At 38.6% G+C, this 15,419-nt stretch overlaps 1 protein-coding gene across 1 annotated transcript; it reads right to left on the minus strand.

Moving 5' to 3' along the window:
• Positions 1-6,468: 6,468 nt before the first annotated feature.
• Positions 6,469-9,323, minus strand: LOC131895321 (zinc finger protein 431-like). The gene is made up of 4 exons (XM_059245764.1): positions 9,255-9,323; positions 7,406-7,527; positions 7,114-7,178; positions 6,469-6,560 (listed from the first exon to the last, which is right to left on the minus strand). Exons 1-4 carry the CDS (start codon positions 9,321-9,323, stop codon positions 6,469-6,471), a joined length of 348 nt encoding a protein of 115 aa, XP_059101747.1.
• Positions 9,324-15,419: the final 6,096 nt, after the last annotated feature.

The raw sequence follows: 15,419 nt of genomic DNA on the forward strand, positions 1-15,419 counted from the left end.
AGCTATAGATTCATAGTAAGACTACCCTTGAAGGAAGGAAGGAAGGAAGGAAGGAAGGAAGGAAGGAAGGAAGGAAGGAAAGAATAAAACAATAAAAATGGAAAAAAAGCAAATAATGAAAACATGATGTTTATTCAGTTTGACTAATTTGGAACAATGATGAAAAAATAAGGTAACTAATCCATCCCTGGAGTCCTAACAAGTTTAGATAGAAAGCAAAAGATATGCAAAAGTAAGTAATCTAATGAAGCCATATAATGAATTTTTCCCATCTCTAAAACCCTCTCCCATTCTCAGCTACTGTCTCTCCTACAAGGTGGCCAGATAAGGAGTAAATGTTTCTTCAGTAGAGACATTCTCATATGAAGGACTCAGTCATTTCCCACAATGAAATTGCTGAGGAAATTAGAATTTCATGGAGTCCATTGTTTCACTAGTTGTTAGCCAAAGGGAGAGAGATAAACATCTCTTTAGAGTATCCTTATTCCTACCAGGTGGGCAGGTTCCAGAAATTGACAGGGTGAATTTTTTCCTACCAGGTGGGCAGGTTCCAGAAATTGACAGGGAGCTTTTAAGTACAAGTGGGAACTGCAAATTGGAGGCCTGCAGAGTGCTGTCACTTGACAGCTACATATAGCACCAAGAAAAGGAAAGCATGAAAGACCTGGAGGGGCCTGATCCACTGTGGGATCCCACAGAGGCTATCTAGTGAGAATTTACTCAGAGTCAGAGAATTTGAGCTTGATTTACCCAACAGGGCTGCATAAGGAAATGATTTGGACACAGGTATGTTTACCAGGTGTTTGGAAAGTAGTTAAAGTTAGACTGCAGTAAGTATCTATCTCTGTTTCTCTCTTTATTTAGTAAGTTAGGTTTAAAGTGGTAAAAAGTTTTTGGTGAAGGTTGAGAAACATCATCTTTAGGAATATAATGAAGGTTTAATAAAAAAGTAACAGTGTAGAATAGATTTTTCACAAGCAGGACTTAGGACACACAAAGCAGCATCCAGGACTGAGCAGACTGCAAACTTAGCAATCCAAGTGGCTTCAGAAGCCACCAAGAACAGCAGACTCCTATAGCTAGCACAAGACACAAGCCAAGGGGTTCTGTCTGCTTTCTCCTGTGAATGGCTTGAGGCTACGTGCAGCCTTGACAAGCCAAGGAGAGACTGTGCAGTGATAGAGACAGACAGCAGGCAGCAGCTTGGAGTGCCGCAGAAACTTTGGACCCCAGTGGCCAGAGCAGGTCTGTCTCCCAGCGGCAGACTTCCTGGTGGACAGAGCCCAGCAGACTCACCACAGAAGAGGCTAACTGCAAGCAAAGGTGAGCAGCGTAAGCAGCATGTGTAGCTTAAGTTTTTCTTGCCTGGTCCATGGTCAGGGCAAATCTCTCTCACCTGCTAGTCCCACAGCCTCAGACCCAACCAAGTAAACACAGAGACTTATATTGGTTACAAACTGTATGGCCATGGCAGGCTTCTTGCTAACTGTTCTTACAGCTTAAATTAATCCATCTCTATTAATCTATACCTTGCCACATGGCTTGTGGCTTACCGGCATCTTCACATGCTGTTTGTCATCGTGGCGGCTGGCAGTGTCTCTCTCACTCAGCCTTCCACTTCCCAGCTTTATTCTCTTCCTTGTCCCACCTACACTTCCTGCCTAGCCAATGGCCAATCAGTGTTTTATTTATTGACTAATCAGCAACACATTTGCCATATAGAACATCCCACAGCACTTCCTCTTTTCTTTTCTTTTTTTTTCAAAAAGGAAGGTTTTAACCTTAACAAAGTAAAGTTAATATAATTTGGGAATTTGGGCGTAGCTTCTCTTACTACTTACTGCTGGAGGGGGGCGCTGTATCTTATGGGGACACAAAGAAAATTTTAGGATCATGGAGTAGTCTGTGAGGCTGTATCGTCTGAGCCAGTCGCCTTGAAACGGTTCTGGATGTTGGATCATCTGGGCTATGGTGTCATCGGAGATCTTTCAGGGGGTCTTGGCTGGTCAAACCTGATGTATCTTAATCTTGAACAAATCCATAGCCTCTGGCTTTCTGTAGGAACAAAAGCAGAGTCTCCTTTCCAAAGTAACATATCCTTACATCCAAATTTTGAAGTCAAGATATCTTTAAAATATGCATATTGGTTTAACTCAACATCTTTTAAGATCAAATGTTTTTCTGCAGTTAAAAATCCCAAAGACAACACAATCCAGATTCTCTGTGTAATATCCATTTTTACGTGGCTTATTTTTTATACTACCTTTACTGTCTCTTTAAAGACTTTATTTTTTAAAACTATGTATTTGTTTCTATAACTCTATATATCACCTTTTTTGTCTCTTTCAAGCCTTCGTATATTTTACACACGTTGTAAACTATTACATCTGAATCTGTCTTATTGTGAATCTATTGCTTTAAACTGCAGCAGCTGTGGCTGCTGGCTCCGCCCACCTCAGCTTCCCAACATGGTGGTGGTAGGTTTTCCACCAGCTCTGGGAGCTATCATGGGTCTATGCTTTTATCCAAGCAGCGTACAGCCCAGAAACCTCTTTTTTTGTTTTGTACCAGCAAAGGCTAAATCGACCATGCAGCTTAATGTGCCACTTGCAGAGGCCTCATTCCTGCCATACTGCAGGTCGAGCATGCATGCCAGGAACCCGCCAGTAGCTTAAACCGGCAGCTGCCGCTCCTTTGAGAGAGACAATTAGGAACTGTTTTTAGCTCCGTTTTAGAATCTTTTTTCTCAGTTTTTAGGTGGAAACTCTTGCCACCACATTGGACGCCATATGTAGCTTAAGTTTTTCTTGCCTGGCCCATGGTCAGGGCAAATCTCTCTCACCTGCCAGTCCCACAGCCTCTCAGACCCAACCAAGTAAACACAGAGACTTATATTGGTTATAAACTGTATGGCCATGGCAGGCTTCTTGCTAACTGTTCTTACAGCTTAAAGTAATCCATTTCTATTAATCTATACCTTGCCACATGGCTTGTGGCTTACCAGCATCTTCACATGCTGTTTGTCATCATGGCAGCTGGCAGTGTCTCTCTCACTCAGCCTTCCACTTCCCAGCTTTATTCTCCTCCTTGTCCCGCCTACACTTCCTGACTAGCCAATGGCCAATCAGTGTTTTATTTATTGACTAATCAGCAACACATTTGCCATATAGAACATCCCACAGCAGGCGTGAGCAGAAGCAGCTGGACTAACTGCTGAGAATGATGCAGCCCCAGCTCCCAGCAGCAGAATGTGGCAGAGCCTGGGGCCCTGAGGCAGTGTTTGGCCTTGCAAGCAAGGACTGAAGAAGATAATGGCAGCCAGAGTGCAGCAGCCATGACTGTCAGCAACTGGGTTTCCTCCTGGACCCAAGGTGCTGCTTGAGAGCTCAAAGCAGTGGGCAGCATTCAGTCATTCAATGCAAGGCTTGAGAGAGCCCTCAGGGCCTCAGGACATAGGGGGTCCTGGGAGGACAATCAGATTACAGGAGACACAAACAGACTAGAACTATTAAAGCTGAAGGAAGCCAGGAGCCAAAATCCACATAGTTTCTGTTTGCTAGTGGTGGGCCAGTATGTGGCTCCTTTGAGAGTCAGCTTTATGGTTCATGCTGGCTGCAAGGAGTGCTTTCTTGGAGAGGACTCTGCACTGCTCAGCTAGCAGCTTTTGCCCTGGAGCAGTTTTCGCCTAGGGGAAAGCTAACTGAAAAACGCCTCTGTAGCTGAGAGTGAGGTTTCAGAGATGCTTGTTTGAACTGAGTTTCATGTAAAAGAACTGCAAAAAAAGTTTTGGTTATGGGACTCCCCATATTTGAAGCTGTTTGCTTCAGAGTCATTACAACTTGGACAGTGATGGGTTCACAACACACCCCCATGGTTGGGCGTGTTTGCATATGCCCGGTGGACCTGGACACTTCCACCTAGCCAGTTCCAGGTCAAAATAGCCATTTCCAGGTCAAGGCATCTCGTGTGACCAGGATCCCATGACTTTGCATGGTTGTGTAAGAGCACGCAACGCAGCCATGTGATCTGCGCAGGCACGGAGTAGTTACGTCGACCTGTGTATGCACGTATGCCACCCAGCCTTTATAAGCCAGTGCCATATTCCCAGCTTCCTCTCTTTCTTCTCCACACACATGTCTTTCCCACAGGCCTGACCACTCGCCTGTCCCTTTCATCTTAATAAAACTCTCATTAGCAGATTCTGTCCTGTTTTGTGACATTTCCTCACAGAGTAAGAGCGCCGCTAAATAACTAACAGACAGCTATACAGGGACTTCAGGGCAGCTGACAAGCCAGGCTCTGATTGCAAACATTCAGAGGAACTTTAAGAATGGTAACAGAACTGTCAGATTGAACTTTTCAGATTTAAGAAATAGGATGGACAGAAATGATTCAATTGCAATGGGACAATATTGACTTTAACAAAACATATATACTCTATCAACTGTGATAACTTATGAATTGTTTTGTATATGCATATGTTTTATTAACTTTGGTGACTCACAAACTGTTTTGTGTAAAAAATGTAACTGTTTTGTGCAGAGATGGAGACATTTGTTTTTTCTACCCAGACTCAAGATGAAGCCTTAAAAAAATAAAAAGAAAAGGGGGAATTAATATTCCTCAGTCTCTTTAATTAAAAAAATATTTTCTTAAGTGGATTAATGCTAACTTGCATTAATGTACCCTATGTTTTGTGTACTTTTAATAAGATATTGTTTTTGGATGATTGCTAACATTTGTAGTGCAAATGATTCTATTGAGAGTTTGCTTTTGGATGTAAGTTTATGAGAATTGTAATTATGTATTATAATAGTCATGCTAGAATTATGTCAACCTGTTGATATTGATGAACCATGGTATGGTGATGCTAAGGAGTTCTTTAGATTTGATGTGGTTGTTTCAGGAGTTTACTGATTTATTTGATGTAGTTGCAACAAGAGTTTATTGATTTTTAAAAAAGGGCTTGGTGCAGCTAAGCCTACTATAGTTATCTTAAGACCCATTCAAAAAGGCCATTCCATCTTGATCATTCTCTACTTCTTTACTGGAAGATGTGGCAGCCATAAGGAGCAGGAGTATTGCTATAATTATTCCAGCTATTTGCAAGCTTTTAGTGGAAAAGTGGCTTCAGAGTTGCATAGAGTTAAGTTCTGAACCCTCACATATTATTAAAAAAGTGGACCTGTGGGAGCCAACAGAGGCTATCTAGTAAGAACTTACTCATGGTCAGAGAATCTGAGCTTGCTTTACCCATCAGGGCTCTATAAGGAGCCTGGCTATGGGTGTGTTTACCAGGTGTTTGGAAGGGTCTACAGTTGGCTGTATGGTGTGCTTTAATCTTGCAAAGGAGAGGTCTTTTGCCTCTCCCCTTGGCATATTAAAAAAGCCCTTTTTTAATATGAGGCTGTTGAGTATTGATCCAGGCCCTCCCAAAGCTATCCTGTGTTTCTGTCTTTCTTCTCCTCAGGTAGGTCTCTCTTTCTACCTAATATTTCTTAATTCATCTCTGCTCCACCTAATAACCCTTGAAAAGATGGGAGCTGGACCCCTACAATCCACCAAGCTGAGTTCATACAGAGAGCACAGTAGGAGCCAGCTTGTCCTCCAGTAACCCAGAAGAATTGCTCTCTGGCCATTTGATCCTCTGGCTTTTACACCTAAAGCTCCCTCCCTAACAGTTCCTTCAAACTTCATAGCTCTTCATAAATGCCTGATTGCCCCACCCTTGGAGTGACTTCTGTTTAAGTCTCAGAATCTCCTGACAATCTGGATGTCATCTGGAGTTAATATCATTCCAGACTCCCAACTGAGGCTTTTGCAAGCTTCAGGGAAGCAGAATACCTTCCCATTCAGACAAGTCCATCTTCAAGCCTGCAAGTTCCTTTTCTTTCCTTACAGGAGGCATAAACTCTTTAACATATTGAATAAATTTATAGAGTTTCTTTCCAGTATGATTTCTTTTGTGCCTGCAATGATAATTGGCACATGGAAAAACTTTACCACATTCATTATACTGTGGAATCTTTTAAAAATTTAGACAATTTTGTCTAACTGTAAAGAAGAATCAGATCTTAAGGTTTTACCACTGTGTTTACACTCATGGTGCTCCCCTTCTTTAAGGGTTGTTTTGCATCTTTGAAGATACTTGTGATGGTAAGAGCCTTTATTACATGGCTCACATTTATAACATCTCTTTTCTATATGACATTTTTCACATATTTGAAGAGAACTGGAAGAACTTAGAGCTTTACCACACTTAGTGCATTCATAAATTTTCCTATACTGTGAGTCATACTACATTTGAAAAGTAAACCAGAACAAACAGAAGTATTTATACATTCCTAAACTCACAGGGTTTTTCTGCAGTGTGAGTTTGTTGATATATTCCCAATAAAATAAAATCAAATAATTATAAATTTGTATCACATTGAACAAGTCTACTCAAATGTGACTGCTAAATATCTTCTAATTGTTCTGGGAGAGAGAAAGAGAGATGTTGCTTCTTTCCATATTCCTATGCTCACATGGCTTGTATCTAGAGTGACATATAATATACCAATTACAGGAAAAATGACAAAAGTTTTCCACATTGCATTCACACAGTTTGTCTTTTGGTTCCACAAAGACATGTGGCATGGGAATTAAGGTTTCTCCACAACAACATTTTTGAGTTGTATAAACTGCCCCCTCACTAAAATTAGCAAAGTCACAAGTATATGAGTAACACCAGCTTTACTATGAACTATCTACTTATTAGAAGGTTTTGGACATATACGTCTCACATACTCAACACATATACTTTTGACAATATCGGAGTGGTGTGAAATTAAACAGATTGGCAGTTCTACAGCACAGCTCTCATGGAGCTATGATTCAATATCTGTTAAGGCATTGTTTCCTTGTCTTCTTTATTAGAGGAATGCCTTGTAAACCCATATCATTTGCCTGACATTGAAGTACATGGTTTTGTGAGAATTTAATAATCATCAATACACTTTAAGCTGTTTTTAAAAACTATTTATTTACACTGTTGCTTTTCTTTAAAGTTTCCAGGACACATTAAAATTTCTTCAGAAGCACATTTATATACACTTGCACATGAAAATTACCTTCCATATCTTCTAGAACTTTCACAGTGTTCTGCAATATTATGGTCTTTCCAACTGTAGCCCAAAATATAGTACCAGAAAATGTATGACATATTATTGGAAGTTGTGCAATACTCAAGTTACTATCTTCAGTAATCATTAGACCCACACCTGATTTATTCACCTCATTCTTCCTGATTTATTCACCTCATTCTTCCTCTTCCTCAATCAAAATTATAAAAGAGTATCAATAACCAAGAAATAGTCATCTCCTTATTTTAAAATGTGAAGAAAAATTCACAGTCTTCCCTGTAGCAGTGAGGTTCCTGTAGGTCTCCAGCATCACATCTTTGTAGAGACTCTTCTGAGAAGGATTCAGCAAAGCCCACTCTTCCCAAGTAAAGTAGACATGCACATCTTCATAGGTCACTGCATTCTAAAATATCCCATACATGTGTGGGGTAGAAGTGTGGTACTGACAGCATTGTAGGTTTATACTTCTTTGACAATATATTCATATAATTATGGTGCTCCCTACACTTATTCCATGACACAGAAGTTATAATGTAATCTCCAAGTAATTTTAGAAGGAAACTGAATAGGAGGTTCATATGTGTCATTTCTTGGCCCTTTGAATATGATATAGCCTTGAAAGAGAAACACCAATTAATAAACATAGAGAGAAGCATCCAGATCCATGGCACTGATTATACATCAAAGAAATTGTATGAACAATTACTAAGTAGAAACGAGATGGGCAAGCTGGGTGTATTGGTTCATTACTTTAATCCCAGTACTCGTGAGGCAGAGGAAGGTGAATCTAATTGAATTGGATACTACCCCATAGTGAGCTCCAAGGCAGCCAGAGTTACATATTAATAAGACCCATCTATCTGGAAGATAAGCAAGAGGTCTTAAATGCTGAGCTATGCCTCTTGTCCTATGTTATTTATTTATGATCAACATTTACATTGCTAATGTTTTCATCTGTCCATTTGTAACTGTTTAAATAGACATCGCCTTTTAGTGAGATCTTATTCATGTTATAGTTTAAACTAGAACACTTCAGGTTTCTGGAAGACAAATATAGAACTGAAGTAAATGCATAAGTCTTTGTAGAAACTTCAGTAAAAACCTCTGATTTCTTTTATACTTTTTTTAAATTTTATTTTGGTTTTTCGAGACAGGGTTTCTCTGTGTAGCTTTGCGCCTTTCCTGGAACTTACTTGATAGCCCAGGTCGGCCTCGAACTCACAGAGATCCGCCTGGCTCTGCCTCCCAAGTGCTGGGATTAAAGGCGTGCGCCACCACCGCCCGGCGCAAAACCTCTGATTTCTTTTAACCTTTTTTGTTTGATTGATTTTTGTCTTATCAAAATTCATTCAAAAGAATTCAAAACAAACACAATAGGTAGAAAGAACATCATACACCTGCAATCCAATGTCCCAGAAGGTACAGAGAGTATTAATGTTATGAATACTGCCATCCTGGAAAAGAGAATGACACCCTCTGCCAGATTTCAAAATTCAAGATGTGGGAGAAGCTCAGCACAACAGCATATGCTTGACATGTACAAAAAACTCCATTCAAGGCCTGTCAGCCAATATTATAAAAACAAAACAAACATTAAAAACCAACCCCCCCAAAAAAACCACCCAAGCATGTTGGCCCACCTTGAATCCCAGTACTCGGAACCTAGAATCATTTGGATCTGAGTTTGAGGCCAGCCTTGTATACAGAAGTACTTTTGGGACAGCCAGGACTATGAAGACAAACCTTGTCTTCAAAAAAGAAAATAAATAAAAGCAAAAAAAAATTTAAAAAACAAAATATAGGCCAATAAAATATCTTAGCATTGAATAGCAATTGTTTCAACTGTATCTTATGTGATTTAGTGATACCTTCTATAATGGTGGTGAAGGCATGACAGAACAAGAAGGAAGCCACCTTATCATTTTCAACAACAAAATGGTAGATACAATGAACAGAAAGTGGGTAGAGGCTATAGACAAACAAATCTTATCCCTAATAAGGAATTTCATCCTGAAAGGCTTCTCCTACAAAAGGTTCCCCAACCATCACATGAAAACAACCAAGGAGAGGCAAGTATTTAAATACACCATCCTATCTGGGAGCTTTTCATTCAATCGACTATGTTCTGACCCAGGTGACTGAAGGCTCATTGTCATCCCATGATGGAAATGCATTAAGCCTAACTTCAATGATCCTCATAGTCTGCAACAACCCCTACACTGTTCAAATGTCCAAAGTGTCTTCAGACACTCAAGACAATCACTTGACTGTGACATCTTGTAAAATCAGAAAACAGATCACATCTTTCCAACATACAATGGCACAGAATACAAATTTAAATTCCAAAAAAGAGGAATGGAGACACAGTGATGGAAGACTGGACCAAGGCAAGATTAAAACCCAGGAGGGCAAACAACAAATCCTGTAGCCCTGTGTCAGACACATGGGATTTCAGTCTCAAAGAACTTAGATGGCCCTTTCTCTGCAACTTCTCACACATCTCTCTTTTGGGTTACTTCTACTCCCTATATACAGCTCTCTGTGGCAGATGTTTCATAGCTTAAGTATCTCAACCTTGTCATCTCAAAGTACAACTCAGGCTTTATCTTCACAGCTTCATGCAATAAACTCCCAGTCTCCTCACTAGGGGTCTAACTCGGCCATACATAGGTGGGTGGAACAATGCTGAACTGAAACCACAGAGAAAGACTCCATGACTTTAAATTTTGCATCTTTCTTGTTTCTAGAACCAGTACAACATGGATTCCCCCAAATTAGGTTTCTAAATTGTGATGGATTAAAGCATGATCCTAATTAGTTAGGACTAATTAGTCTTAACAACAAAAACCCAGAGTTAGATATCTAGGTAAATGCTTAAAAATCATAGAAGCAAGGGAGCAGTCACAGTCACATCTTACCTCTCTGAATCCTCATACTGAAAGCCTGAGATCCTGTCTACACCTGCCTTATCATTTCCTGTCTCCACCCCATGTTGTCACTAGTGTTTCCTCTATGTACCAACCTCCAGACCTTTATGGTTAAATAGTGGCTAGCTCTGCCCTCTGATTTTCAGACAAGCTTTACTAGTCAGAAAACAAACAAAATATCACAACATTTCCCCTTTGTGTCTAAATAAATAGAGAAGATTATAACTAGAAAATCTGTATACAATAAGCACACTAACTATATACAATGTATACAGTCAAGAATTACATTAACAATGTCCAGTCCATATACATTTGATAAATTCAGAGAAAATACTCCATTATCTATCCTATCTTGGTGAGTCCAAAGGGTTGCACCTAATTCACCATCTATCTTAATCTGTATTACCAACCCAAAACTACGTTTTTATGTCTCTCAATTTTATATATTTTACACCTCCTGGTGAGTTACTTTTCTGAATTTTTTAACAAGAAAAACTATAACTATCTAGTCTTCAACTCCATCAGAGACCCAAGAAGGAAATAAAATTATCTGAGTAAACAGGAAGTGCAAGCAAATGACTTTCAAAGAATGTGAGAAATGACAGAAACAACTGGCTACCTGGACAGTAACCCAAGTTTCCTCTGCAACATTGGGACATCCATCTTTGACCTACAGGCTTAGAATATCTGACAGATTTTTTTTGTGAAGCATGATATTCTGAAGGTCTGTCCTACCTTGTCTTGGCAAAATTTGGCAGTCACCTTCTTTTGTGTCCTGTTTACCCAATTCAGACAACATACTGCCAGCAGTCAAGACAAGGTTACCTTTTGCCACAAAGAAAGTAAACTCTATATGGACTTTTTTCAATGCCCATCATGTTCTCTGAAGTAGATTGGTGCTGCCAGGAGCAAACATGTTTCATTGTCATAAAAAAAAAACTATGTTATTAAAACATCTTAAATCCCATATTCTGTAGATCTCTGAGGTGTTTGAAGAACACATGTTTGAATACCACCTATTCAAAATATATCTGTTTGACCTTGAAAACATACCTAACATGACAAGTTGGAATGTAATAGGTAAAAGAACATTTGCATTGTGTGTCTATATAGAACAGCAGAAGCAAACATTTGGGAAGATTTACAAAATTTTATCCTGTTGGAGATATGATATATCAATAGGCCAATTTAATGTTTTTCTTGGGACATTTTCTTCTTTGTAATTTGTTCTTTTTCTTCACATGTCTCATTTGTCCAGTGGTTTTCAGATTCCTTAGCTCGATGCCTTCATTCTCTTGGAAAGACAAAAAACAAAACCCAGCCCCAATCCTAAGTTTGGGAAGTTATATCTGTTCAAATGAAAAGCATTTGTTAGTCATATAAATTAGTTTAGATTAAATGGTCATGTTATTTGATGAACTACCACCTTTTCTAATTTCTTGTTCAAATCTAATCTTTATCAATTTTGATGATATCCATAGTTTTTCTTCTCCTGTAGAAACAAAAACAAAACCTCTTCCACAATGTAACACATATCCTGGTTTTCATTCTGAGGTCAAAAAGTTTTGAAGTATATAGGCTGATTTAATTCAGTAGTTTTTTTATTATTATCCAGTGTCTCTCTGAACCTATTGTACCTTTCTCATTAGCATTTAGAAGATGTAAAGTAAATAAAGCATTATGCAATCTATTTCTATGGGTCCTTATTACTACTTTCTGTTTATTAATCATAACTTTTACAGTTGGATTTGATCTTTCTAAAACTGCTTGCCCTGTAGGATTGAGTGGTATACCCATAATATGCTTTATATTGAAATATGCAAAAAAAACTGTTTCATTTTACTAGAGACATATGCTGGAGCATTGTCAGTTTTAATTTGTGCAGGTGTATCCATGATGGTCATAACTTCTAATGAATGTGTGATTACAAAATCAGCCTTTTCAGAACTTAAAGCAGTTGCCCATTGAAATCCTGAATATGTGTCTGTGGTATGGTATAATATTTTAATTTTCCAAATTCTACAAAATGAAACACATCCATCTACCAAATTTTATTTCTTTGAGTACCATTGGGTTACTTCCTGCAGGTAGTAGAGTTTGGTTGTATAAAGAACAAGTAGGACATTTCCTTCTAATTTTCTTGGCTTGTTGCTAAGTGATGAAAAAATCCTTTTTCAAACCTTTGTTATTGACATGGCATTTTTTAATAAAATTCTGAGGCCTCCAGCACATTTCCTACTAATAACTGATCAATTTCATCATTACTTTGTGCTAGAGAGCCAGGCAGACCTATATGGAATCTGATATGTGTTACATGTAAGGGATGATTCCTATTCCTCACTATTTCTTGTAATTGTATAAATAATGAAGTTAATTCTGAATCATCAGGAATAAGCTCAGTGATTTCACTGTGTAAAACAACTCTTTCTGCATATTAAGAGACAGTAAATGTATTGAGAGGTTTTGTAAAACTAATTAAGACCATGAGAATGGCATATAATTCTGACTTTTGCACAGAATCATAATGGCTTTGAGCCACTTTACTTACACTACCTGATTTATAGCCTGCTTTTCCTGGTTTATTTCCATCAGTATAGAATGTAGGAGCTCCAGAGATTGGTGTTCCCCTCACAATGTGGGGAAGGACACAACTAGTTCTTTTTATGAAATGAAGTCTCTTGCTTTTGGGATATCTGTTGTTAATCTTTCCCAAAATATTACTGCAAGCTCTTTGCCAATGTTCATTTTCTGCCCATAAAGAGGAAATTTCAGCATTAGTAAAATGTACAACAACTGCTGTTTGGTCCATTCCTACTAATTGACAAAGTCTCAACTTTCCTTTTAGAATAAACTCAGAAACAATTTTCATGTAAGTTTTGTATTTTTTTTTTTACTCTGTTTATGTAGTAAAAGTATTCATTCTAAAATAATATCTTCCCTCTGCATGATAATCCCTAAAGGGGAATGCATAGAGGCTAAAGTAACCAGAATGCAATCAAGGTCCAGATCCACATGTGGTAATATTTTATTTGTATGTTAATAAATAAAGTTTGCCCAGAGATCAGAGGAAATAGCAAGCCATTTTAAGTAAACACGAAAGTCAGGCAGTGGTAGCATGTGCCCTTAATCCAATCACTTGACAGGCAGAGTCTCTGTGTGTTCAAGGCCATACTAGGGAATAGAGCCAAGCATGGTGACACAAGCCTTTAATCCCAGTACCAACCATAGAGACCTGGAGGTCTGTACAGACAGGTAATGACAAGGAAATGAGGTAGCTGTGCTAAGAGCCAATGAGAGGGCAGAAGAGCAAGGCAATAAAAGCATAGGTAGACAGGAAGTAACACACTTTGGAAGCTGTGGTGTGGTGAGGTAAGGTTACCTGGTGGCTATTTCTATTTCGCTGATCTCTAAGGCTTTCACCCCTATATTTGGTTCTGTGTTTTTTATTTTAAAAGACCACTTAGAAATTTGTCTACATTTGGTATCCAACTGTGGGGCAGGAATTCATTTTTAAAAAGCCACTTAGCTGTGGCCTTGTGGGCCCCAAATCAGCCAAAGCACATTGTAGAAGTAACTGTCTTACTAAATAAGAAACACAGAGCCAATGCAAAGATGAAAGCCCAAGAAGTCAGAGCTAAGAGCCTTACCCTTCCTGCTGCAGCTTTCCTCTTCAGCCAAGAGACCTACTTCCTGTCTGTTTATCTTTATATAGACTTTCTGTTCTGCCTTCTCATTGGTTGTAAACACAACCACATGACTGCCTCATCACTGCCTGTCTGTACAGACCTCCAGGTCTTCTATGGTTGGTATTGAGATTAAAGGCATGTGTCTCCAATGCTGGCTGTATCCTTGAACACACAGAGATCTACCTAGCTCTGCCTACCAAGTGCTGGGATTAAAGGCGTGCACCACCACCGCCCAGCTTTTGCTATGGCTCTAATAGCTCTGACCCATGGGCAACTTTATTTATTAACATACAAATAAAATCACATTTCAGTACAAATAAAATATCACCATATTTCCCCTTTTCTATTTTAATAAAAAGAAAAAAGGAAAAAGGTTTAAGAAAAACTATATACAAAAGTACAATAACTATATACAATATATACAAGTAATAAATACCTAAACAATGTCTAGTCCATTTGTATTTGACAAATTCAGAGAAAATAATTCCATTATCTATTCTGTTTTGGTAAGTCCAAAATGTATCTAATTCACTTTCTATCCTAATTAATCTTCAACTATAACTAACTAATCTTCAACTCTAACTAACTAATCTTCAACTCCCCCAGAGACCCAAGAAGGAAATAATATTACCTAATAAAAAAATAAAAACAGAAAGTGCATGCAAGCAGCTTCCAAAAAAAATGAGTTGACAGAAATAGCCAGCTGCCCGGACAGTCACCTGAGGTTTCTCCACAGTGTTGGGGCATCATCTTCAGCCTATAGGCTTAGCATATCTGACAGACTCATTTGTGAACTAGGATGTATACAAGATCAACAGTTTAACCTCACATTTGGTGAGAGAAGTCCATGTACCAGAAACACCTGAATTCCATTAGTGTCATGTCATGATTCAGGATTTTAAATTCTGGAATTTGTTGATTTTTTTTTTAATTCAGCTTTCCATTCTTCTTGGCTATGTGTGTGTGTGGCTTCATCTCAGCATCCCATTCTTGTCCACATCCCTCTATTAAATGCCATTCTACTACTGAGAGGCGTGAGCTTAATTACTCTTCAAGAATAACTGTTTCAGCTGCTGTTCCATTGCACATCAGAAGCCATTGGCCCACTGCCTGTTCATCTGCCTTAGAAAAAAAGGGCACTGTACCTTTTCCGTATTGTGAAGGCCACTTCAGGGATGATGCCATATTGTCCTGGCTTAAGAGGATGCCTTTTGATAAAGCCATAACCACACTTGTTTTGGCAAGAATCGTTAGTCCTTTGTTTCATGTCCTGTCTGTCCTGTTTGTCAGCAGTTGATTTGAGGATACATTGTTGTTCAGTGGCTAACTTTTGCCACAATGAAAGTTAACTCCATATGCAGTTTCTTCAATGCCCATATTCTCTCTGAAGTACATTGGTACTGCCAGGAGCCGACATGTCTCATAGTCATAACAAAAAAGAAAAATTTTCTAAGTTATTAAAACATTTTAAATGCTATATTCTGTAGATCTCTGAAGGGTTTGAAGATGACCTGTCTATCTAAAATATATCTGCTCAATCTTGAAAACATGCTAATATTACTACAAGTTCTATTATAATGTCTAACTACTTTCATTTCTTTATATCCTAATAGTTGGTAGTAATAACATTCAAGGATCAGAAAATCGCATTACATTGTTAAATGAACAGTATAAGTACAATT

This window comes from Peromyscus eremicus, chromosome 18, assembly GCF_949786415.1.
Source record: "Peromyscus eremicus chromosome 18, PerEre_H2_v1, whole genome shotgun sequence".
In the NCBI taxonomy this organism is placed as follows: Eukaryota; Metazoa; Chordata; class Mammalia; order Rodentia; family Cricetidae; genus Peromyscus; species Peromyscus eremicus.

Bases quoted from the DNA above. Each gene is read 5' to 3' on its own strand.
- LOC131895321 (XM_059245764.1), bottom strand. From the start codon at position 9,323: ATGAGGATCATTGAAGTTAGGCTTAATGCATTTCCATCATGGGATGAC. The intron at 7,528-9,254 runs GTCAGAACATAG...GGGATATTTTAG, and splicing joins ATGAGCCTTCAGTCACCTGG to AATGCAGTGACCTATGAAGA. The intron at 6,561-7,113 runs GGTAATTTTCAT...TTTCCTGTAATT, and splicing joins AAGTTCTAGAAGATATGGAA to GGTATATTATATGTCACTCT.